This window comes from Myxocyprinus asiaticus, chromosome 10, assembly GCF_019703515.2.
Source record: "Myxocyprinus asiaticus isolate MX2 ecotype Aquarium Trade chromosome 10, UBuf_Myxa_2, whole genome shotgun sequence".
NCBI lineage: Eukaryota > Metazoa > Chordata > Actinopteri > Cypriniformes > Catostomidae > Myxocyprinus > Myxocyprinus asiaticus.
The window spans coordinates 46,085,691-46,113,490 of record NC_059353.1 but is presented as its reverse complement, the minus strand read 5'-3'; the positions used below and the strand labels follow the sequence as shown (position 1 = coordinate 46,113,490).

Here is a 27,800-nt window from a genome sequence, read left to right as displayed (position 1 = left end):
GCAGAGCTTTAGAAGCTCCGAGCAGCTCTTTGTCTGCTTTGGTGGACAGCGGAAAAAAAGTGCTGTCTCCAAACAGAGGATCGCCCACTGGGTCATTGACGCCATCGCGATGGCATATCAGGCTCAGGACATGCCACCCTCTATGGGGTTACAAGCCCACTCTACCAGGAATGTGGTGTCCTTCTGGGCCCTGGCCAGTGGCGCCTCTTTGGCAGACATCTGCAGAGCAGCGGGCTGGGCAGCACCCAACACCTTTGCGAGGTTCTACAATCTCCAGGTTGAGCCGGTCTTGTCCCGTGTATTGGCAGGCAAGAGCAGGTAAGTTCCGGGACAGCTGGCCTGGTGTACCCCTTGCGCATAGTGCCTTTCCCCTCCCTTGAGGTGAAGACGTGCACTCTTGACTCCCAGTCGTGTTCACAGACTGTGATCCCTGGATGACTTTCCTCCTTAGCTCTCTGACAGTTGAGTTTGCGGAGAAACTCGCTGCCGGCCCAGCACATGCACTAATGAGACCCTGTACTGAGGTAGGTGCTCCACATGTGCTGGTTCCCTGAAGGCGACCCCATGTGATATCTTCTGCAAGATAATTTCCCTGTCGGTAAACTGCATCTTCCTTGTGCAGAGGCCACTCTGCCCCCGGTCGCCATGCTTTGTAGAAACTCCTCCCCCTTCAGGTAGGACCTTCCATGCGAATTCTCCACATGACATACTTCTGACAAGACTCGGTAAGACCATGTGATGTATTTCCACTCAAAATACCCCCCTCTTCTCTGGGCGGGGTGTGGTCTCCGCGGTGTCTTCCCCTTGGGAGTGACAAAAACAAAAACAGAGGCCAAAGCAAAATGCTAAAATGCAATTTGCCACATATCTTTTCATTCACAAAGAAATAGTAACATAAATATCGTTAGGTTATGTCTTATAATTTCTCACTTTGACTAATTTCTATCTCTTAATTTTTATGACTTTTTTTTCTTCACAGCACAGAAGTGTGTGCAGTGTTTCTCTTCAGCTTGAGTTGCACATAAGTCTGGTGTCTTTATCTTCCAGAAGACGGCAACACAAGGCTGTTTTAATGCGATTCTGAATTGAGCAGGTATGCAAGATGGGAATAACGCAGGCTGCTTTTGCAAGTGTGCAGGATGCAACCCGCAGTTGGACTTCCCATGCTGTTGGTAGAGCTTAAACCTCCATGGCAGCGAAAGCGCTGTCATCATTGGTATTGTGTCAAGCTGTACACTTGTGGCATCAACTGAAGGGGTTGCTAAAGCTTCGTGTTAATATTTTCATCTGACATTTTGTCCGACAATGTTGAATTTGTCAGACTTTGGAACGTTTTAACAGTCAAAAAAACTGTTTTTTCCGGCTAACGGGAACCCTGATTACAACCATATTTAATTAACTGGGTTCCAAAAAATAACTGTGTGAATGAAAAGTATACTGATATCCTATTACAATTAAAGTGAATAGAGATAAATTGAAAAGTTGAAAGTGCAAAGAAAACGAACTTCTTTTCTACTGAAGACATGTACTGGCATTACTGTTATTTTGTAAACTGTCTTTTTTTTTTTTTTTTTTAATAGGCTATGCATTTATATTAAAATAATGTGTAAAGTTTATTTTTCTTTACATATAAAAGAGTACCTGCAATGAGTTCCACACAGTGAGGTATAGATATTCTAAACTGATTAAGAATATATATATATATATATATATATATATATATATATATATATATATATATACAAGTGCATCTCAATAAATTAGAATGTCGTGGAAAAGTTCATTTATTTCAGTAATTCAACTCAAATTGTGAAACTCGTGTATTAAATAAATTCAATGCACACAGACTGAAGTAGTTTAAGTCTTTGGTTCTTTTAATTGTGATGATTTTGGCTCACATTTAACAAAACCCCACCAATTCACTATCTCAAAAAATTAGAATATGGTGACATGCCAATCAGCTAATCAACTCAAAACACCTGCAAAGGTTTCCTGAGCCTTCAAAATGGTCTCTCAGTTTGGTTCACTAGGCTAGAGAATCATGGGGAAGACTGCTGATCTGACAGTTGTCCAGAAGACAATCATTGACACCCTTCACAAGGAGGGTAAGCCACAAACATTCATTGCCAAAGAAGCTGGCTGTTCACAGAGTGCTGTATCCAAGCATGTTAACAGAAAGTTGAGTGGAAGGAAAAAGTGTGGAAGAAAAAGATGCACAACCAACCGAGAGAACCGCAGCCTTATTAGGATTGTCAAGCAAAATCGATTCAAGAATGGACTGAGGCTGGGGTCAAGGCATCAAGAGCCACCACACACAGACTTGTCAAGGAATTTGGCTACAGTTGTCGTATTCCTCTTGTTAAGCCACTCCTGAACCACAGACAACGTCAGAGGCGTCTTACCTGGGCTAAGGAGAAGAAGAACTGGACTGTTGCCCAGTGGTCCAAAGTCCTCTTTTCAGATGAGAGCAAGTTTTGTATTTCATTTGGAAACCAAGGTCCTAGAGTCTGGAGGAAGGGTGGAGAAGCTCATAGCCCAAGTTGCTTGAAGTCCAGTGTTACGTTTCCATAGTCTGTGATGATTTGGGGTGCAATGTCATCTGCTGGTGTTGGTCCATTGTATTTTTTGAAAACCAAAGTCACTTCACCTGTTTACCAAGAAATTTTGGAGCACTTCATGCTTCCTTCAGCTGACCAGCTTTTTAAAGATGCTGATTTCATTTTCCAGCAGGATTTGGCACCTGCCCACACTGCCAAAATCACCAAAAGTTGGTTAAATGACCATGGTGTTGGTGTGCTTGACTGGCCAGCAAACTCACCAGACCTGAACCCCATAGAGAATCTATGGGGTATTGTCAAGAGGAAAATGAGAAACAAGATGCAGATGAGCTGAAGGCCACTGTCAAAGAACCCTGGGCTTCCATACCACCTCAGCAGTGCCACAAACTGATCACCTCAATGCCACGCTGAATTGAGGCAGTAATTAAAGCAGAAGGAGCCCCTACCAAGTATTGAGTACATATAGAGTATATGAACATACTTTCCAGAAGGCCAACAATTCACTAAAAATGTTTTTTTTATTGGTCTTATGATGTATTCTAATTTTTTGAGATAGTGAATTGGTGGGTTTTTGTTAAATGTGAGCCAAAATCATCACAATTAAAAGAACCAAAGACTTAAACTACTTCAGTCTGTGTGCATTGAATTTATTTAATACACGAGTTTCACAATTTGAGTTGAATTACTGAAATAAATGAACTTTTCCACGACATTCTAATTTATTGAGATGCACCTGTATGTATATATATATATATATATATATATATATATATATATATATAAAATGGGCAGTATTCTGTAAGTAATAAGGTAGTATTCCATTTCAGACACTCCCTCTGTCTGAAATTGGTCAAATAAACAGGTATTCCTGCCCCAAACTCATGCCATTGGTTGAACCAGTGCTATTTCTGCTCAGTATGTCTGCTCAGACGAACAGATTGCAATTTCATTTGGTGCTGCTAGTGGCATAGAAATGACACAATTCACTTTTAAGTCCATCATGTACTCTTTACTCTTTCTCGTCCATCCATTCCCTTTGTGATTCGTGTATACACACACACACACACACACACACACACACACACACACACACACGTTACATAACCCGTCACCATAGCTTATTAGGGCTTCCTGAGGCATTGCATTAGTGAAATGAGATACAGTAAGCAGATTGATGAAGACGACCATTCATTTCTCCCTGCTGATAGACGAGCTGTGTGCTGGGTTTAACATCATTACTTTAATCAGCTAAAACTCTCAGTCTTAGCAGCCCTTCCTTTTAGTACTGTAGTAAACACACCCAGGATGTCATTTAGCCTATTTACATCTTTTACATTACTCAGAATATCAACTATCACCTTGTTGATGCGACACTGGAAGTCTTCTTTAAAGCAGCTTTATCTGTGTTTGAAACAGAAGGCAGTGGTCTTGTTGCCTAGCTGCCAGGTTAGTTGAAATGTTTCATACTGATTCATGAGTCTTTTTGACTGATTAGTTAAATAGAGTCATTAGAGTTGTTTGTTAGTGTGTGTGTGTGTGTGTGTGTGTGTGTGTGTGTGTGTGTGTGTGTGTGTGCAGATTAATGCAGCCAAGCATTAAGAAAATCATTCAGTTCATTTTAGTACATTATAACAGTACTTTCAAGGCACCATAATGTCACGTCGATCTATGATGTAGATCTACAACAGTATACTCATACTGTATCTAGAACAGTTGGTCTGGAACAAATTGATCTTTAGTTAGCATTAGAGTACATTTTTAATGTACTGTATTCAAAAGAAATTGAATCATAAGTTCAAATAAAGAACAATACATTTATATACTAAAATTAATTACCATTACCGGATTCAATTTGTATTCTTTCAACCAACCTCTGGACAGCATGCACAGTAGTTTGGGACATCATAGGCAGCAAAGGATACATAAGTAGATGTGATGTGATGCAAACATGGAATTGCCTTGATGCCTTGAAGCGGCAGTTTTCAGTCATTATTTTGAATTTCTATTAGACATTAAAATGCCCTTAAAAATCTTCCGAGGTGAAACACATCAGTGAGACACTGCCACCCTCTGGTGATTTGAAGAGTGTTTGGCCTGATGTTAAAATTTCTGTCTAAATATATCAAGTTTTGCCACTAGGAGACAGTGCAAGAATGGACATTATGAGCCTTCACTTTGAGCAATGTCATAATCATGATTTTGCTTTGCAGGATAGAGTCCACCAAGCACAACAGTCTGAAACCAGGGTTTTAGGCTGCAAATGAAATTTCACACACACTGAAAACTAACCATGCTATTAATTTCTTAAGAAGTCTCTTATTATATTACATAAGCACTGTAATGATTCACTGTTACGTGTGTTAAATTTAACAGCTGTTTCAACAAATGAAGCTGTGATTTATCCTGTGTTCACAGACTTTTAGAAAGCCTATTGATTCAATATTGCAGTGAAGTTAGACTTGGAAACACTTGCAATCCAGACCAGATGAGCATCAGAAGGAATTGTGGGAAATTTTCCACACAGGATATTAAAGTTTAACAGCCACACAGGGGGGTTGGTTTCTAAGTTAACACCTGAAATCACACTTAAAAGAAGAAATGGTATTCTGAATTGATACAGTAAGGTCAGAGGTTGAAATAATTTGTAGCAGTTAAATGGATGGATTGCATAACATACAATTATTCGTCACTCTCAGATTTACACACGGACACAAAGCACAACAGTAATAAGCTTCTTATCCATGTCACTAACACTTTTACTTTCCTTTTTTTATGAGTGTGGGTGGGTGTGCTACCTTAGATCTCCTTAGATCAAAATATATAGTTATATTTACTAAATCTGTTAAAGGCCAAGATTAAAAATGATTCCTAATTAAAGTAAATCATGTTTTTTGTTTTTGTTTTGTGTTTTGTTTTCATCTATTTTTTGTTTTGTTAAAGTTAAAAGTCAAGGTTAAAAAGATTCCAAAGTATAGTAAATAATTATTTGTTTTTCGTTTTAATTTTAATTGTAATTTTTTTTTATTATTATTTTTTTGTTAAGGTTAAAGGTCAAGTTTAAAAATAATTTCTAATTAAAGGAAATGGTTTTTTTTTTTTTTTTTTTCGTTTTTTTAAGGTTAAAGGTCAAAGTTAATTGATTCCTAATTAAAGTAAATAATGCTTTTTTGTTTTGTGTTTTGTTTTGTTTTAATTTATTTTTTGTGTTTTGTTTTGTTAAGGTAAAAAGATTCCAAAGTAAAGTAAATAATAATTTATTTTTAGTTTTGTTTCGTTTGGTTTTGTTTTTTTGTTAAGGTTAAAGGTCAAGGTTAAAAATAATATTTAATTAAAACACAAAATGTTTTTGTTTTGCTTTGTTTAGTTTTGTAGCTAAGGATGGAGGGGGTATGTTAGCTATTCATTATACACAATTGGAAAAATTATTAATAAAGCAAACACTTTTTTAAAAATAAAAAAGGCAAATAAAAAATATTTTAGGGTTAAGGTAAGTCAGTAGTATTTATCATTAGCTTAAAATTGTCCCCAGAAGTGTGTGTGTGTGTGTGTGTGTGTGCGTGCGTGTGTGTGTGTTTGTGTGTGTTTTGGCAGTACAGTAACATGTCAAGTGCAGAGAAACAGCACACAGTAAATATTTCCCCTACAGGCATATCCAGTTGCCTTGCTAAGACAGTGTACTGTTGGATGCTTTGTGGTTTCTGGAATGAAGAATGGAAGTACAGTATACTTGATGATGAGTAATGGTGGACAGCATCTCTGAAATATTTAATCATAAGTTTGCATGTATGTGTAATTTTATACCATCATAACTGTATCACAGTATAGTTATTTTAGCTAGAAACTGAATGAAAAATGGTTTATATTCAAAAATAACCATAATAATGCCTATTTCTTCATGATATCTTCTCATAGCAGACAAACACGTGCACATTTATGTGCTGCCCAACACATTCCTATGCACCCGAGCATTGTGGTCTTTTAGGATGTAGGTTGAGAGAGCAGCAGACTGCCATATTGGGTGTGAAACTGCATTCTGTGGAGCGCACGTGGGTTTGCCTTGTTAGGAAGTCAGATCGTTGGTGTATAAACATTGGCAAGCTGAAGAGAGGCAGGGAGTGAGGGGTTGAAAGGGTGTGTGAAAGAGATGTAAGGAGAAAAAGAGGATTAGAGAAGCAGGGGAACTGCTTAATATCTGACACAGGGCCTTAAGAATGTTCCGAACGAGAGAGGAGGAGGAACAGGGTTGGCATTTCCCATGCCGGCCTTTTGTAACTAGCAGCAATCCCAGAGGGCTGGGCCGTGCCGGGTTACAGAGACACAATCACAGAGCTGGACCATGGATTTCCTCTAAAACAAGCATGCAGGACTGCACTCTAGACTGTGAAACAGACACACACACACATAGAGGACTTGAACAGGTCTTCAGCCATTTTCTGAAAAATTCAGATTGGTTCCCTTTAGAGATGCACCAACGTATCAGCCAATTAAACAATAATCTGCACTATTGAACATCGACCAATTCTTTATAAACAGCCAATGATCAGGTCAGATTATTTTCTATCAAAAGGAGGCTGAAAACCACATCAAACAATTAGCCTACAACTTGTGCTCTGTGTGTATGAAATGTCTCTTGTGTGGAATTTCTCTGAATTGGGCGAAAATGTTAGCAGAGTTGCAATTTGTAAGCTTTGTACTGCTAGAATTTCAAGAGGTGGAACTACAATTACAGCACACAGTAAGGAATATGAGGAATAAAGCAGAGGCTATTTAAACTGAAAAGAGACACACTTCATCATTTAGAATGCAGTTCATGTGAGTTCAGAACATTCCAAAAATTAAGAAATCTTAAGATCCCGTGCATTTTGGCACACTCGGCACTAGGGCAGAGAGGTATGACAGAAAATGCAACTGTAGAGAGTTTTGCTATACAGTTTATGCCATGGTAGATATACAGTATTTGCATGACTATCAGTGTGCAGGACTGATTTACGTTAAATGTGAGAGCGACCAAAAAACATGGATTAATGCGAAAATACATTTGGACAAGTCCCAAAGGGATGTTAGTCTCAACACGAAGCTAATAGTTGTTTCTACTTGCTGAATAACATTGGCCACTTAATATAGAATATGCAGTCACAGTCACATGCTATTTCACAGTGGCTTTGAATGTGGCAGAAATGTGTGTAGACTTTCTGTCTGTCCAAAAGCAGTAAATATAGATTATTTTATCTTGCTCATGGTTATCTGAATTACATGCTACTTAGTGCCTCATTAACTGCTGTACCGAGTTGTTCCTTTTTCTTTTTTTTGGAAACCTTAACCCTTTAAACTCTGAAGGTGTTTTTAAAGATTTCCTGTTTCAGTGGCATACACAAAATTAAAGGATTATGACAAAAACCAAAAACCAAAAAAAAACAAGAAGGGTCAAGTGTTTGGTATCATTATAAAGAAAACTTTTCACATTTTCTAATGATATAGATTATGGGGGCCTGGGTAGCTCAGCAAGTAAAGACGCTGAATACTACATCTGGAGTTGCAAGTTCGAATCCAGGGCATGCTTAGTGACTCCAGTCAGGCTTCCTAAGCAACCAATTGGCTAGGGTGGGTAGAGTCACGTTGGGTTAACCTCCTCGTGGTCGCTATAATGTGGTTCTCGCTCTCAATGGAGCACGTGGTGAGTTGTGCGTGGATGCCACGGAGAATAGCATGAGCCTCCACACGCGCTAGGTCTCCGCAGTAACGCTCTCAACAAGCCACATTATAAGATGAGAGGATTGTCTGTCTCAGACACGGAGGCAACTGAGATTCGTCCTCCGCCACCTGGATTGAGGCAAGTCCGTACACCACCACGAGGACCTAGAGCACATTGGGAATTGGGCATGCCAAATTGGGGAGAAAATGGGAGAAAATCCACATAAATAATAAATTAAAATAAAATAAATAGCTAAATAAACATCAGTACTGTTTAGTATCAGTCAAATGCTCACTATTTTAATACTGTCAGCCAATTAGGGGCAGGTTGTAAAACAAGAAGCATTTACACCTGCCAAGTCAAGAGATAAACAGCGGCAGCTGTATTACACTATATTCTGCTATACAAGTGCAGGGGAAACTTTCAACGGTGTAAAACCAGACTATTAAATATTACATTTTGTAAATGCAATGACTGGAATTGTTCAGTTGAAGGGGGTACCAAACTGTGAATCCTGAACAAAACAGTTTGGTGAATACATGTTTACACATTAGCTTCCACTCAGCTGACAAGCTATGAAAGTAGCTACATGGTTAGCTAGTTAGCTATAAGCTCGTTGTCACGGAGAGTAAAAGATGGACTATTTACTTTCCAGCATTGCGTCTCACCAACTAGGTAACAACGTAGTGTGAAATCAACACTAAATAGACACAATCCACCACCGCACTGTTGTCTGCTGAGCTGCAAAAAAGATGCTCTGATGATTACCTTTCAATCTGCTACATTACTAACAAACTATAGCTGGCTAACAGCAAACAGATGTGATAAACATGAGTGACATAGTTGTCAGGGACAGGGTTAACGTTATATTAATTATATTGAAAAGGGAAAATGATGGGGTCATTGTTTATTAACTTTCCAGTATGTATTTCACAAACTAGTTAGCAACTTACCGTGAAGACACCGCTTAACTGTCCGCACTGTCTGCAGAACCACTGTCAGCTCAGCTCTGTAAACAATAGTGTCGGAGCGTGCTCTGCTGGACAAACTACATTATAACACCAATTCTAAATCACCCCAAGCATTGTTTTCTGCATTATATGTTCTTAAAAAAAAAAAAAAAATTAAAAAAAAATAATATCTGCGCATATAAAATCTGTGATAAATCGGTCAGGCACTACTGTTACCATAGTTTTATAAAAAAAACAATAAGTCATTAAGAGCATGCATTTACCATAGTTAAAATAGGTCAGAGGTTCTTAGAGAAAGATACTACCCTTGCCCATGGTAAAATCACTGCAATTCATGGCCTCAAGTGGTTTATTTGACTACAGGTATTAATGCATTTGTTTATTTTGTTGCTAGGAAAATGTTCTACCAGTTGAAATACAGGAACACTGTAGCTGAAAATGCCATGCTTATAATGAAGATAGCTCATGAAAATCACCATTTTCTGAGGTTTGAACCTACAACCTTTGCATAATCAGTCCAGATTATTAACCACCAAGCCACACCACCCCACACCAGAAGTAAACAGTCATCATTTCTCCAAACTGTCTCACATCCGACACACTCCCAAACAGGAGGATCAGATGCTAATGAAAATATCCCGCAAAGCCAAGAACTATGCAGATCAGAAGCCAAAATACAGTTTTCCCTCTCCACCACTCCCAAAGGCATGGGAATGTTACCCTTTTGAGAGGTTCACTACTCAAACTACTTTTTCAAAATCTAAACCAAGAATTTAAAAATAAACACTACAAATATTACGCATGCTCGAAAATATGTGAACCAAGACAGGGAAAGGGAGATATTACATAAGATAAAATCTACTCCAGAATACTCCAGAAGCACATATTTTTAAACTCTGCTTTGAAATTCTGGATTTTCCCAAAACCCTTTAGATTCATGCTCTTTTAAAGGGGTCATGACATAAGGAATCACATTTTTCTTGGTCTTTTGACATTAAAGAGGTCATTGTACTATAAAAACATTACTGTAAGTTTCAGAACTCAAAACATCCCCCTCACTGCAAAAAGAGCGTTTGTTGAAACCAAGCTGCCAAAACGACTCACTCTCTATTTACTCCATATAGTGATGTCACACTGTGGTAACATTTGCATCTTACCGCCTCCTCCACAACAACACATCAACACCTACTTTACCTTGTCACTTCCCTTCTGTAGCCTGCCCAGCAGTGGTGAGCAGTGAGATGGCAAGAAGAGAGCAGATCAGTCAAGAGCAGAGAGCCAGTCATAACAGGGCGTTTACTGGCAAGTGTTAAAGGAGAAGTAGCACCAAAACCCTGTGTTTCTGACAGAGAAGGACTTTTATAATATTAAAAATTATTTAAAAAAATAAAAAAACAAAAAACACACATGTTATGACCCTTTTAAAGGAATTGCCTGAGACTAGATTTATAAGTCTAATTATGACTTTCCTGTCAGGTGTTTCCAGCAATGGAGAGAGAGAGAGAGAGAGAGAGAGGGAGAGTGCTACAATTTGTTCTGCCTTCAGAGGAGTTTGAGATTATATTGGGTGTGGCTTTGGCAGCATTTCATCACTTTGGTGACTAAAATTCCCTCTGTGTGTATAGGCCCTCTGTTGTTGAGACTCCACCCCTCTCTGTGGAATGGCATTTCAGACATAGGGAACAGAGCAAGCACTGTGTAAGAGCAGGGATATGTGGGGCTGTGTTTGCTCAAATGTGTTGTACCTGTATGAGCAGGAATATGGATTGGAATGGGGGTTGAATAGGAGGTTGCTTATGTTCTTTGGGCCCCACAGAAACTGAGAATCTATAGCACTGTTTGCACAGGATTAGTTTTCTAAACAAGGGTTAAGTTGCAATTAGAGAACATATGTCATGCTTTGATTCAGATGAGATGGGGATGTTTGTAGGTAATACTAAGTTGTCTGTATTCTGAATGTGGGTGTTACTGAAGGTGACATGACCTTTTTTACATTTTTAATATTTTAATACTTATATAATTTTAATAATATTTTTGTAATTTTATGTCACATTATTGTATTTTAAAACTTTTATTTTATTCTTTTATTTTGAAAATATTTTTTGTTTTATTTATTCTTTTAATTTTTATTATTTTATTTAAAATATTTGATTTTATTTATTCATTTATTTTATTTGGAATATTTTAAAATTATTTATAAAGTCATTTTTTTATATTTTATTTCAAAATGTTCTTTTCACATCAGATGAAATGCAATAACAGACACTCCTAACCGGACAAAATTAGCTTTCTCAAGAGTACACCTGAGTTCGCCGAAAAACAGTCGGTCATTTTCTCCATGTCTTTTACCAAGATCTCCACAAGAAAATGTTTGATATGGTTCAATAAGATTCATCACAAAGGATGTCTGCGAAACACACATTTCTATCACTCTTTTGTCTGACAAATTGTAACAGGTTGGGAATTTAGCAAACTTTAGTCAATGTAACAGTGAATAATTATAAGATCTGACAATACATGAGACCAAAATGAACAATTACAAGATCTGACAATACAAGTGACCAAAATGAACAATTATAAGATCTGACAATACATGAGACCAAAATGAACAATTATGAGATCTGACAATACAAGTGACCAAAATAAATAATTGTAAGATCTGACAATACATGAGACCAAAATGAACAATTATAAGATCTGACAATACATGAGACCAAAATGAACAATTATAAGATCTGACAATACAAGTGACCAAAATAAATAATTGTAAGATCTGACAATACATGAGACCAAAATGAATAATTATAAGATCTGACAATACATGAGACCAAAATGAACAATTATAAGATCTGACAATACATGAAACCAAAATGAACAATTATAAGATCTGACAATACATGAGACCAAAATGAACAATTATATGATCTGACAATACATGAGACCAAAATGAATAATTATAAGATCTGACAATACATGAGACCAAAATGAACAATTATAAGATCTGACAATACATGAAACCAAAATGAACAATTATAAGATCTGACAATACATGAGACCAAAATGAACAATTATATGATCTGACAATACAAGTGACCAAAATAAATAATTATAAGATCTGACAATACATGAGACCAAAATGAACAATTATAAGATCTGACAATACAAGTGACCAAAATGAACAATTATAAGATCTGACAATACAAGTGACCAAAATGAACAATTATAAGATCTGACAATACAAGTGACCAAAATAAATAATTATAAGATCTGACAATACATGAGACCAAAATGAATAATTATATGATCTGACAATACATGAGACCAAAATGAACAATTATAAGATCTGACAATACAAGTGACCAAAATAAATAATTATAAGATCTGACAATACATGAGACCAAAATGTTTTGTGAACTAACAGTCGAGAATGTACAATATTTGAGAATATTTATTCCAATGATGTGCAGAATTGAAATTCTCTGTCAGTTTTCTAAAAGCACCGGTGATCTACGTCTCTTTCCAGAAATTATCATGCATATATTGAGAAAAACTAGTCTTGACGCTGCCTTTTGGAGTTTTGTGGCTTGTAGTGCATGTCAGTTAGCTCTGAGGTCATATATATGCAGTATACTCCTAAAACTTTAAAATTCTCCATTGTTTCTCTATTTATCTCTTTCTCTAACACAAATGACAACATAGTCCTAATGCATTTGGTCACATCTAATTTTATCAATTGTAAAAATTAATTGTTTTCTCTGATTTTTCATTTTTTTTGTCAACTGGAAATTTCTTTAGATAGACAATTTTCTGTGCAATAACAGGAAACAGACATCTGTTTTCATCAAGCCATTTTATTGGGTCTTTAAAGATAAGCTTGCAAACCCCAGACTTCACAAACAGTGAGCCAGGATCTGAGAGCAGATACACAGTGCCTGGTGTGGAGGGTACTGTGCAACATCAAGTCTCTAATGGCGAATATTATTTGACGCAGCACAGCGTAAACAAATTTTGCTGTGTAGAATGAGCCCTGCATGTTAAAAGCACTCATTTCTTCTGGATTAGCAATTGCTGAAAAGGTTTGTGAATTGTAAAAATGAATTTATGAAATTTGTGGACTTGAAATGTGATGGCTTGTTTTTTTGTCCTTTGCAGTTTGCCGGTTAGCCTGCCACAGGAAGTGTGAGGTTAAGGTAAGGAACACAGCATGTATTATTTGTCATGTTAGACACTAACACACGTCCTAATCAGACATAACGCGATAAGATTCCAGCGACAAGTAATTTGTCTGTCCACACTGAACGTGAAAATGTTGCACGATGCAATCATGGACAATCAAAACATATTTAGTGTCCATTTTATTGTTATGAGGAGTGGGATTTTGGACCAGTTATTTCACAGGTGGACACAAAATGTTATGTCTGTAACATTGTTATTGTTGTCTTTGACTTTCAGCTTTCTAGAACAAAGTTCTTTTTTATTTTGTGACTTCAAAACAACCCGATTGCGCGTACCGATCTGGTTACTTTCGTCAAATCTACAATTATATTTCTCTCTGGAAGCCAAACAAATCTTATCACAGAGACCTAATTGCGTGAACAAGCCTATTTTGTTTGGGTAATGGTATTGGCATGCTCTAAAAAATTCTGCATGCTGCCACAGTTCATGTTTGGCTTGGCCAACTCTTGCCTTGTTCTAGATTTCTCTCCTCAAATTTAAGGCCCTCTACTTCTCTTGTGGGTTGCTTGCATGATTGGGCTGTTTTGAAGTTGGGTTTGAAAAAAGGAGACCAAGAGCATTTGAAAATGGTTGGGGTTGCTTATAGGTTAAGGAAGCAAGAATTCGGGGGCTTTTTTGTAAGAAATGGATGAATGCAGAGGTTCTGTTCCAAAACCACTAAAACAGTTAGCCACAGCGCAACAAATAGAATGGAACGCATGTTTTTCAGATGTGTTTTTCAAAGTTGAAGTTAAGTTGAAGTTTACCTTGACATGGCGTCTAAAAAACATGGCGCTCCTGCGTTGAACGCTGAATAAGAAACAGCAAGATGCAGAGCAGCACTCATAGAAATCTATCTAGTGCATGTTTACATGGAAAAACAATTAAAAAACAGTGCAGATGGACACAACATCGCGTTCGGTGTGAACAGCCCCAAAGCAGCATTCTAACTGAAATAGAACCTTATTATGGACAGATTTTTGGCGTTGTATGTAGGCAGCAGCTCATTCAAATAGCATGAAGTGCACAAGAGACTCGGCTCACAATTTATTTCAATAAAGTTTGGCGTTAGCATGCTGCTCAGCTTATGACATGATACTCTAATAAGCAACAAATATGTAGCACACAAATATTAATCATAAGGGTCAATTTTTAGTTAGATTTGAACTAAATTGGTATTTAATTAAAGTTGAAGTATGTAATATCTGCGCCATTAGCGCCACCAAACGGAATTGCAAAAAATCGTTGTTTTCAAAACAGATTTCTGAATACGCCCCCATCTGCAGTTGGTCAAACAAAGACATAGTCCCACCCTCAACTCACGCCATTGGTTGAGTAACGTTGTTGGGGTGGGTCTAAGCAGGTCTCGCAAAACCAACAGAGCAATTTTCATAGTGGAAGAGAAACACAGTGTTTACAGTTTTCGAGAAAATTTACCTATGAATGGCTTACTAATAGTTGTCTCTGCATATTAAGCTGGGATAGAAGAAAGTATTTCAACACAGAAAAAGTTACATACTTCAGCTTTAATAATTAATTTTATTGCAATACATTATGTGTCCTTATATTTCCACCTCTGCAATGGATACATATAGGCTAGCCAAGAAAGGTATATTAGAAGGCGGCATAATTATAATCATGCTGTCTGTCTTTTTTTAATAGCTTTTGCTTCGGAAGTGCATCTATGATGCCTTAAAATGTTTCCAATGAAGGAAGCTCACTAGGTTTTGGAATAGAGCCACCTATTATTCTACCCCATGATCCCTGTGAGCTCCATATGGCAGCTATTATTGTATACAGTATGTTGATGGTGGTGTGTATGCACAAGTGTGTATGTCGGGCAGTGAGCCCTACCTACTGCTTTGCCAGTCTTCACACCCACAGGAAATTCCAGAGGTGTGAATGGGGTTCTTGTATTTTAGAGGCCTGTTGAGTTTGCTTTGCAGATCAGTGCAAACGTTCCTCCACCAACATCATCCGTGTGTGGCATCGAACATAATTTTTGATGGTTAATTAAATACATGTAAATTATTAAAAGCTTGTAGATTGGTAAACTAAAGTTTTAAAGTAGTTAGTTTGTGTTTTATTTAAATGTGCACAGATTTTAGCTGGCTCTTACTCGTCCAATTGGTCCCAGTAATACTTGTGGTTTTGGACTCCATACTGACCCCCATCATCCTGGATACTGGAAGTTTGTTTGTTAAATGCTACCGCCTTACACCGAAGATGTTTGTTTGTCTTCTGTTTTGTTACTTTTAGTTTGTGTTTTTCTCTATCTCATACTACACACATTTGCTTCATGACTCCCTCTTATTTGGACATTTTATCTTTTCACTTGCACTCGTTCTGTTTGAACTGTCTGTTGGATCACAATCCTGCTGATACCATCACTCTGGACTATACTGTTGACTCTGGCTCCGTTATTGTCTGTAGTAAGTATATTGTGTTTGTTGTTATATTGTTTGGTTTGCTTGTTTTGTTTACATGTACTTTTATGTTTGAGCATTGTCTGAAAGTGCTATATAAAGTAAGCTTGTTATTATTATTGTCATTATTAGTGTAGTAACTCAATTGCATGACACAGTGTCATGTGCTGTCAACATGGCAGTGCCCATGAGGGGGCGACCTGCTCCATGTAAAATGAAACAGCTTTTATTAGGTTTCTATTATGACTAGAGTCTTCATCTCATGTGAATGTACATCATTTTCAACATATATCAAAAAAATACTATTTAGTTCTTTATGTGTAAAACTTTTGTAATAAGCAAAAACTTACTTAGTGTACCTTAAAGATCATCAAGGAAGAAACAAATAAGAGACAGGGCTTTTTGTTTGATGAATTGCGTCTGATTTGGGAGGACAGCAGTGACACTCTGAAGCTATCTTGTTTAAACAGCGATTAAGACTCAAAAGCTCTCTAGAAATGTTAGAGATGTGTCATCACTTCCCTCGCCAAACTCGCAGGAATTTCCACCCTCATTCCCAAGAATGTCTGCAGTTTGTTTTCTGCCATTAGATATAAGATGAAAACGACTCTGAATGATTCAGAGCTAGCCTTTGGACTCTTTCGTCTTTTAACTGTTTATGAAATAAATGACATCATATTTAATGTGAAATGCAGTTTTTGCCATTTCACTTCCATAATCTTACTTAAATATCCTCTTCCGGTTTTATTTCTTCTAGAAGTGATTGGATTGTGAAAAGTGAGCATGACATACTAGAATAGAGCCAGGTGGTTATAAGGAAGGGGTTAAACAAAAGTAAGAGGGATTTGTAATGTCAGCTGAAAATTTTGTTTCAGAGGTAGAGCAAGCTATTGCATTTTGATAAAATATTACAGATAAAATAATTTGAAATAATGTGTGAAGTCAGTCGATTAAAACTTTTAATTGTGATTAATCACATAATTTTTCAAAGTTAATTGCGATTAGTCACAGATTTTGAAAGTGCTTGAATTTGACTCAATACATACTTCTTATCCCGTCAAAATGCACCAATATCCTTCTTAGGAAAGAAAACAAAACAATATGTAAAAATAATGTTTTATTAACATTTTCCAAACAAAGCCTTCCACAGTATAAAGATAAAAATGCCCTAAAGTAGCAGTAATTCTAGTAACATTAAACATTTCCCAAAGTCTTAGAAGGAGGTTGACTTATTAAAAGAACTAGTCCCCATCGGTTGAGTGTTCATTGCAATAGGCATTAAATATCTTAAACACTCATCCTCCACAATATCAAGAGACTGTTGCTATCCGCTTTGCTACAGCAATCATGAAGTTGCATTCACAGTTTGCATCAGGGCATCAGCACCAGCGTCAATTGCCACTTTGAACTGCATATGAAAATTGCTTGCAAATGTCTCATTCTGTGTTTTCGTGATAGTTAAGACTTGGCGTGCTTCTGTGGTAATTAAAGTGCCCCGGTAAATACGTTAATCAAGATTAAGAAAAAATTACATGTTAAATGTTTCAAATTAATCGCATGCATTAAAGCGTTATCTTTGACAGCTCTAGAAATAACATACAGTACACTTGTGATTTGTATACAAACCAGGAACATGCTTTAGAGAAGTATGTAGGATCAATTTTGATTTAAGAAATTCCTTACCTTCACAGTTTGATTGATGTATATATATACTGTAAATCCAACCAGTTCATAACTCAGATCTCCCCTTCCATATTTAGAGAAGACTTGCACATGGCCCCTGCGTAACCTCCACTGCCACTAAAAACAAATGCTTAGACCATTTGCGTTGGCCAGACTTGGTGGCGATCTGGCTCTGGTCCCCTGGCTGACGGAATGATGGAAGAAAAACAGCACATGAATACAGATATGACATTGCTAACAGACATGAGCTGAAGTGCACTGTGCCTAAAATAGAAAAAGATATCAGAATTTGACAGTATGTGTGCCCCTTTGGGTAACGATTACAAGTTTCTAATTCCAGAAAAGTACACTGCAAAACATATTCATATGCACACCCTGCTGAAAAATGAAAACAGATGGTCAGTTGGCGAGTTTGGACACTTTTCAGCTGGTCAGACTGGTAGACCAACTGGCTATAGTCAATCTCTTCTTCTCTCATTAACTAGCACTATTCCTCATTTCTGTAAACAAGCTTGCTTTCACAAAAGGTCAGAAATGAGTGCATACTGGGTTCATTGCACACAGACATGGAGCGAGTTTAGGCACGTCTGCGAGACCGGACTTGATTTGAATTCCAAAGGCTGGAAAATGAAGTGACAGTCTCTGGGTGATTGTAAATATAGGCAAGTAAGGTTAAGTGGGAGAGTAAATTATTCATTAGACACAAAGGCCAACTAATGTGAGACGCCAAGTGCGCTGCGCACATGTGTAGAGTGCCAGGGCACTGCTGAGATAGCCAGCGTGTTACAGTCAGATGGCAATTACTGGACATGCCAGAGGAAATGCCCAGATAGTGTAATTAAAAAATATATATTAGAAAATAAGAAAAACAATATATTTTTATATATTTTTATTTGTTTTATTTCTCATATATTAAAGATATATTGCAACAAATCAGGACAAATCTAGAACAGGATTCGTTATTTTAACACAGAAATTTCATGAGATGCCACTGGCTGTCAAACACATATTAAGCAAAACAACACATAAGCTAGACATACTGTATGTACTTTCTCAGGCACTTATTGAGTCTAAATAGGCGTACAACTTACAAAATTATATATTTATTGCGCTCTGTGAATATTACATTTGTGTATGCATGTACTGTATGTTTTTTTTTTTTTTCAAGGGTCCCTAAGAAACATGTCTGATTTGAGTGAGATGAATCTGAAACCAGCCTGATTATACAGGGATTCTTTAAGACCGATTAGTTTAGTGTAACTTTTTAGTAATATACGACACATATAGAAACTCTTGTTGAACATGCAATATGTATGTTGCGAGGACAGACAGATGAACACTTAGAAATACTATATTTGGGTTTTGTTTCTAATCCTTCTTGTTAAAATAAATCTTTTAAAAGATTCAAATGTTCTGCATATTCCTTAGCACCCCATTTCTTTTTCTACAAACTTCCTATTCTGAATACTTTCACTTCTTTTAACACAAATGGCTGAAATGTGGCTTCATATTAAGAGCATGATGAAACCGTGAGGCCCAAGGGTGTGAAAACAGACCATTCTAGTCATGCAAGATTGATTTCATTTACAGTTGTGCTCAAAAGTTTGCATACCCTGGCAGAAATTGTGAAATTTTGGCATTGATTTTAAAAATATGACTGATCATGCAAAAAACTGTCTTTTATTTAAGGATAGCGATCATACGAAGCCATTTATTGTCACATAGTTGTTTGGCTCCTTTTTAAATCATAATGATAAAAGAAATCACCCAAATGGCCCTGATCAAAAGTTTACATACCCTTGAATGTTTGGCCTTGTTACAGACACACAAGGTGACACACACAGGTTTAAATGGCAATTAAAGGTTAATTTACCACACCTGTGGCTTTTTAAATTGCAATTAGTGTCTGTGTATAAATAGTCAACGAGTTTGTTAGCTCTCACGTGGATGCACTGAGCAGGCTAGATACTGAGCCATGGGGAGCAGAAAAGAACTGTCAAAAGACCTGCATAACAAGGTAATGGAACTTTATAAAGATGAAAGGAGAAATACAGGCTGCTCTGGAAAAAGATGGTGTGGTTTTTTCAAGGAGCACAATACGATGATACTTGAAAAAAAATGAGCTGCATGGTCGAGTTGCCAGAAAGAAGCCTTTACTGCATCAATGCCACAACAAAGCCCGGTTACAATATGCCCGACAACACCTTGACATGCCTCACAGCTTCTGGCACACTATAATTTGGAGTGACGAGACCAAAATAGAGCTTTATGGTCACAACCATAAGTGCTATGTTTGGAGAGGGGTCAACAAGGCCTACAGTGAAAAGAATACCATCCCCACTGTGAAGCATGGTGGTGGCTCACTGATGTTTTGGGGGTGTGTGAGCTTTAAAGGCACGGGGAATCTTGTGAAAATTGATGGCAAGATGAATGCAGCATGTTATCAGAAAATACTGGCAGACAATTTGCATTCTTCTGCACGAAAGCTGCGCATGGGGCACTCTTGGACATTCCAGCATGACAATGACCCTAAGCACAAGGCCAGGTTGACCCTCCAGTGGTTAGATGGGAAAAAGGTGAAGGTTCTGGAGTGGCCATCACAGTCTCCTGACCTTAATATCATCTAACCACTCTGGGGAGATCTCAAACATGTGGTTCATGCAAGACGACCAAAGACTTTGCATGACCTGGAGGCATTTTGCCAAGAGAAATGGGCAGCTATACCACCTGCAAGAATTTGGGGCCTCATAGACAACTATTACAAAAGACTGCACACTGTCATTGATGCTAAAGGGGGCAATACACAGTGTTAAGAATTAAGGGTATGCAGACATTTGAACAGAGGTCATTTCATTTTTTTCTTCGTTGCCATGTTTTGTTTTATGATTGTGCCATTCTATTATAACCTACCTTATGAATCCCATAAGAAATAAAAGAAATGTGTTTTGCCTGCTCACTCATAATTTATTTAAAAATAGTACATATATTACCAATTCTCCAAGGGTATGCAAACGTTTGAGCACAACTGTACTGTTATGTTCTAAAATGTGTCCGGACACAATTCACAACATAAGAACATGTTGCATTCTCAGCGTTGCTATCGTAATGCGCACATAATTTTTTAACTTTCAGGTCAACTACTGTCATGGTAGAGCAATAGTTTGAAGAGATTCTTACTGTAAATGTTTGTTAAATTAATGTGTTTATAGCTAGCTACCTGAATAATAACACACCTGCTTTAATGGCACAGACATGTTCAAGGTAACTGTATTAACTCCCTTGAGGAGTGTTAAGTGCCACAGCAATGCAAGAACAGGCTAACATTCTGCCTAACATCTGTGTCGATGGATGACTTGACAATTTTAAGTCGGGTTTTGAAACAACAAGAGTATGAGTAAATGGTGAAAGAATTTAAATTTTTGGGTCAACTCTCCTTTTAAGTGTTGGGTTGTGGATTTTGAAGTGAGCTGGAAGGGGACTTCTCTATTTAGACAAGGGAGAATTACCACATGCATCATAAGTAACAGTCATGCCAGCTTGCAGGCTGGAGGCAATGTGAGAAAATTGACTAACTTTGACCACCGTAAATTTCCCAGTCCTTTTCAGTTGGTTTTTTTTTTTTTTTTTTTTTTTTGGACACTAAAATACTGCAACACATTGCTAGCCCTGATATGACATTTTAAAAACATTGTGTTGTCTTTTACAATGTTTAACCTCATTTCCTCATTGCAATGTTCCTTGGTTTTTGGTGAGGTATCTAAGGACTGACCTGCTGCTAACAAGAGACTAATAACCTCATCATGTTTATTTATTTTGCCATTTGAGGAGTGCAATTTTGCTTCTGAGTTGGTTGGACATGCTGGAGTTTTGCTAAGAGCCAAAAGTCTCCTACTGTATATTTGGTTGCACAGAAGCAGGGGTGTAAAGTACTTGAGGAAAATGTACTTCATTGCTATACTGAGAGAATATACACTTTGCATGAGTACTATTGAAACGGAATGCTTGTATTCTTAGTTAAATCTTATGTCACCTTGACAACCCATCCATCCATCCATCCATTCCCCTGTCCAATCATCCATCCATCCCCCTGTCATCCATCCATCCATCCATCCATCTCTCCATTCCCGTCCAGTCTTCCATCCATCCCCCTGTCATCCATCCATCCATCCATCTCTCCATTCCTGTCCAATCTTCCATCCATCCATCCATCCATCCACCATCCATCCATCCATTCCCCTGTCCAGTCTTCCATCCATCCATCCATCCTTTGATTTTTAAATGAGTTAAATGTTTACAAAGTACATATACTTTCACTCTAAAGGGATAATTCACCCAAAAATTGAAAATTCTGTTTACTCACCATTATGTTGTTTCAAGACTTACTTTCTTCTGTGGGGCACAAAAGTAGATATTGGACAGAATGTCCAAATGAAGAATTGATTTAATATAATTTCTTATTACTTTTAAAACCTCTGCAAGCATGTTTTACCATCATTGTCGGGGCTCAAAATAAAGACTTATTTTTCTACTCCATGCTGATGCTACTGAGCTTTTGAAGACATGAATGTTTGACTGAGGACAAACAGAGGAATTATGTGCATACAGAACAACGATGGGTCATTTTCCAAAGCTGCATTCCCTACTAGCCAATAAGAAAATGGGTGACTCAGAACTGGGTTTGGTCGTTGGGGAGGTGGTCTGAGTTGGGAGGGTGTTTTTTGCCTTTTTTGCCTCCAGTCCACCCTGTCCGCTGAGCACTAGTGTCAAGTACACATTGTCCCAGGCTGAGCAATGGAACCATTTCCAAATGGTTCTCACATTTTGGCCATTTAGTAATTCAGGCAGGTGCACTGCCTGAATTGTCACTTGTGTCTTTGATGTTTACAAAAGGGTGTGTGTTTACAATGTGATGTGCTTTTGATCAGATAAAAAAAAAGGATGCGTTGGGCAATTTCATGTATATCGCTCTCTTTCGCTTACTGAAAAACATAGGAAGCCTTTTAGTGCTACTACAATGACATGAATAGCAAAGTGTACGTTCAGTGTGAAATTGATGCTGTATCTGTGTATTTTTTGTCATTCTCATGCTGTCACGTTACTATACCTACATTTTTGCTAAATTTTTACGTGTCTCGTTGTATGTATCACAGCAGTTTCTTGGTGAAATTATCACTAGTAGTGCTAAAACAAAAATTGAACAAAAAATCACAAGTAAAACGGCTAATTATCAGTTCATAAAACTCTTACTTTTCGCCCTGTTCCTCACACAATTCTATCTTATGACATCTAAACACTTTTTTTGGAGAGTTATGCATTTTAATGTTTGCATTACAAAACCAAATACATTTACAAGCTTGTTCAAATGCGATCAAATTACGTAGTAGCTCAACTGATAAAGAATTGCACAAGCGATACAAAGGACCAAGGTATGACAAAATGACGTGACTGCTTCAGCAATTGCGTTTTTCATCTCACATTTGCTTTTATGACACTATCTGTAAGGTTTATGATTAATATTTAGGATAGGGAGGTCAGTTTTGTAGATTTAAAAATGTTGCCACAGTCACGTAGTTTTTGTGAGATTAGTGTGGTAAATGTAGTTTTATCTCATGGGTCTGTCTTTTCATAAAACGACTAAATGAGTAGTGTTTTCTGGCAAGATTGATCAATGTTCTTCATCAGAAGTACACAAAATCTGTACAAAGTAAATCTTACCATCAACATTCACAATTGAACTTACTTTGCACCAATATTAACATTGATAAAAGCACAGGATTGGGTGTACAGCCCTGTTTGGGAATGTGCTAAGAAGGTTGAGAGCCTGACAGAGGTGTGGTTGACAGGAAGTGTGTTTTGTGCATGGTTCTGGGTAGTAAGTTCTACTGTATACAGTCTTTCCTCTTCATAAGGTCTTACAACACTGTTGGAATGGTGGATTAGTACCAAAATACACTGCCACACATTTGGAATTTAGTGAATAAGACTCTAGACCTCCGGACAATCAGCATCATTCAGCACAGTCTGTGGTACTAGGTAAGAGTAGCGCTGATGTACAACAGTGACTTTAGATGTTTAATACTTTGAATTGATTTACTTGCACTTTCTGGGGTTTGTGTTCATATTACTCACATCAAAGTTGTGCAGTTAGAGGATATTCCTGTGGCATTTCTAAATTCTTTTATCAGGGAATTATTTTAGTATTTTATGAAAAAATTATTATTTCCAGGCTTGGTAAAGACATGGAAATTTGTATAGTAAATTAAATTTTTCTAATTTTCCTCTGCTCTAAAAATACCTCAGCTAGATGTTGCTCTTATGTAGAGTAGTTTTGCAACTCTCTGTGTTTCTCGCTCTCACAAATAGAACGTAAATAATGTATCAGTCCTTCTTCCATCTTTCTCCTATTGTCACACAGTATCTAATGTCATACATAATTTATTTAGTCTGTAACCCATTTTGACAATGGCTTTGTTGATTAACACAAGCCTGAGTATTTTGTAGTTGTGCTTTTATCCGTTTGCGCATACAAGTCTGTGGCCATGCAGTAAGCCGCACCGTGTCATGCCTCATTGGGATACAGTCTCTCAGTGAGCTGTACTTTAGAAGTGGCTCACTGTTCCCTGCGGCTTGTCAGTTTATGAGGCTGGAAGGAGCCTTCACTGGACAAGCCATTGATTCTCGGGGAGCACAGTAGAGGGCTGTTGTCTCCTACCAACCACTCCTGGCAGAGTCTTTCAGCATCATTTCATATCCAGTGGTCTGTGTCCTGTTCTAGGGACTAACTTCAGAGAGGACTAGTTTGTCATTAGGGATGATTTATGTCTGGCATGTAATAGAGAAGTTTTGGTAGGTGAAACATGGGTGAAGTGGTTGAATGGGCCTTTGGGGTGTTGATGAGAGTTTGGGTTAGGCAGGGGCGTATATGCACTATTTAAATGGGGGCAAACATGACCCCCCACTTTTAGAAATAACTAAACTAACCCCCTACCCACTTTCTTGGATATAATCATTATATTTTAACCCTTTAAGCTCTGAAGGTGTTTTTAAAAATGTCCTGTTTCAGTGGCATATCTAAAATTAAAGGCTTCTAACTTAAAAAAATAAAAAAGGAGGTCAAGTCTTTGGTAAAAGTAAAGAAAACATTTCACTTTTTTTTTTTTTTATGAGATAGATTATGATACATTCTGAGACTCTCAGCTTAAGAAATGGTTGAAAAAAAAAAAAAAAACTTTAGCCACAAATGTACTTTTTTCTTATTTTTCTGATTTGACATTATATAGCTCTGGGTGTGAATAACGTGGCTCTGAAAAACTGCTTTTTTTGTTCCTAATCATGTCAACTGTAACTGTAAAATTTGTGTTGATACGACAAAGCAATCAAAAGGTATAGCATTACAAAAATATATATAGTGTACAAAATAGTCTCACTAATTGTATATAAGAACTAATTACACATGGAAACTCAGCAATGACTAAAGGTATGCATAGCATGCAGACATGATTTTAGGAGTGAGATTTTACAAAATGATTGCCATTTGACTCAGTCTGTCTGATTAAATTTGGCATTGTTTCATGTACTTGACGCCATCGCCTTGTGGTCATATGTAACAGTCTTTCTGCCCAAATATGGATGATTTTTTGCATCAATCTAAACCCAGTCCAATTGGTTTAAAGTTCCATGATGCTACATCATTTCCGATGACGTAATCTGATTCAGGAAAGCTAACGTGTTTTCAGCCAGACTGCAAGATGCCAGATAGCCAGATGCTGTGTGCACATTGTACCTTGTGTGCAGGCTCTTTTGAAAGATAATCACCTCCTCTAAGTAAAGGTACGTTATATATATTTAAAGTTCTGTTTATTTTTTGTGAAGATATAAGCAATTAAGCAACAACTGTTCATATTAAACATAATTATCAAATACATATACTTGGCTATTACTCACTATTTTTTTTAATCTGTGAGTAAAAGAAATGGGCTGGTTATATTCTACTCTTTGAGAGCTTTCCAACAACATATGACAGTTATTTGATGAGTTTGATGTTTTAACTGATTACAATAATACAGTATGTACAGTGTCAATTTTTTTATAAATTATCCAAACGGAACACTTCTGATTTGTATTTAAATTTCAAAGCACTTGTTCAGTTTTGGTCATAATGCCTACATGTACTGTAAAGTAGAGCTTCTAAGCTTTCAGATTATACATATTTTGTGTTGGCTGGTGGGCCAATCCAAATTTAAAGGGTTAAAGTAGATTATTTCGCTGGATTACAGTGCAAAGGGAAAGTAGATTTTTACATATTCTGAAGAAAATTTGCGTGTTGCTTTCCTATGCAATACTCATTGATGCCAGAGTGTTGTGGGAGGTTGCTGCTATGTGGTTGCTAGGTGGATGCTTACTGGACCAAGTTCAAAGGCCCAACTCTGTGATATTCTGGTCCCTCCATCAATGTAAATTGACATTCCTGAATGCTGGTTGCAGCAATATTTTTAGACAAAATAAATTAATATGACAAATTCTATACTGACTGTCGTTTCTTGAAAGTTTTAAGCTTGTTTAGGCATTTAAAACAGAGTCATACTTTTAAGAACGTTCATACGCCCATGGCAGGTAAGACTCACACTGCTCCCAGACAGAGAGCCTCAGCCGTTACTTTGACCGGCCGTTCGGGAAATCTCCCAATTCTCCCAACAGCCAGTCCGACCCAGCAGAGAGGGCAGAGAGAGGGGATTTAGCTGTAGTTTCATCCTTAATACTCCGATAATTCCCACCCTGGCCATCCTGAGTCCCTCCTCTCTGGCCCGGCTCCCAGGCTTTGATTCCTGTCCTTGCTTTTCGGGTTTTGCACGTCCACAGCTCTGCGACACAGCTCCAGTCTTCTCCTCCTGAAAACAATGGCTTCACACGGGTCCCTTCTATTAGGGTGTGCCTTTTGACGATAATTGAGCTGTTCTCACTGAGGCCTGCTCTGATGTGCACATCCTGCAACTGTGCAACAAGCCTTTGTAACTCTAATTATGGAAGTAAACAGTTTTAAGTCAATGACAGATTGAAGCATTTGATGTTGATTTCAATACTGTTGAAGAGTGAGAAGGCTCCCGAAGGAAGTAAACGCCCTCTGCTTTTAGGACACAAATAAGATTACATGCGATTTAGGGGCTGTTCCAAAGTCCATAGTGAGCTGCCTTAAAAAATAAAATAAATAATAACTTTAGAGAGTGAAATGGCACAATGTGAAAGAAAAAAGTTACAAGGCACAAACTGCGTTCTTCAAACGTAATCGTCTCGCATAGCTTTGGACGAAACAACAGGCATTTTGTCAGCAAATAAGAAAGGCTTTTGTTGTGTTCTGATTGGAACTGGGTGATATAACGAACATATATGATATATTTGCGATGGTACTGCTGGTAATATAAATGAAGCAACATTGTGAATATCACAATTATTTTTATGGCTGTGCCATTACATTAGTTTTACCATCCCTCCTTTATTGCCACTTGTGAGTATGAGAGATTTAAAGGGATAGTTCACCCAACATGCTCACCCTCAGACCATCAGAAAATGCCTGAACACAAATGAAGATTTTTAGAAGAATATCTCAGCTCTGTAGGTTTACACAATGAAAGTGAATGGCAACAAGAACTTTGAAGCTATAAAAAGCACATAAAGGCAGCATAAAAGTAATCCATACAACTCCAATGGTTAAATCTATATCTTCAGAAGCGATATGATAGGTGTGGGTGAGAAACTGATCAATATTTAAGTCCTTTTTTACTATAAATTCTCCTCCCTGCCCAGTAGGTGGCGATATGCTCAAAGAATGTGAATCACCAAAAACAAAAGTAGAAGAATGTGAAAGTGAAAATGAAAATGGAGATTGATAGTAAAAAAATATATATATTTAACTACTGGAGTCATATGGATTACTTTTATGCTGCCTTTATGTGCTTTTGGAGCTTCAAAGTACTGGCCACCATTTACTTGCATTGCATGGACCTACAGAGCTGAGATATTCTAAAAATCTTTGTTTGTGTTCAGAAGAAGAAAGCAAGTCCTGGATGGCCTGAGGGTGATTAAAGGATGACAGAATTGTATTTTTTGGGTGAACTATCCCTTTAAGGTTGACATGCCAATGACAATATAATTGCTATGTTTGATTTATTTATGTGATGTGTTATGTGAACGGTCTGTTGGAAGGAATTGATTCTTAACTCTAATTCAGCTATATGTTTGCTCAGAAGGTTCCAAGTGT

The 27,800-nt window shown here is 37.4% G+C and overlaps 1 protein-coding gene across 5 annotated transcripts in view; it reads left to right on the top strand.

Annotated features, from left to right (window-relative positions):
• Positions 1-27,800, top strand: part of LOC127447620 (tensin-1-like) — a 363,293-nt gene that overhangs the window by 155,474 nt on the left and 180,019 nt on the right. For all 5 annotated transcript variants that reach the window (XM_051709554.1, XM_051709553.1, XM_051709551.1 and 2 more), the window contains exon 3: positions 13,374-13,411. In XM_051709554.1, the coding sequence (XP_051565514.1) occupies positions 13,374-13,411 (38 nt within the window). The remainder of the gene's footprint in view (positions 1-13,373; positions 13,412-27,800) is intronic.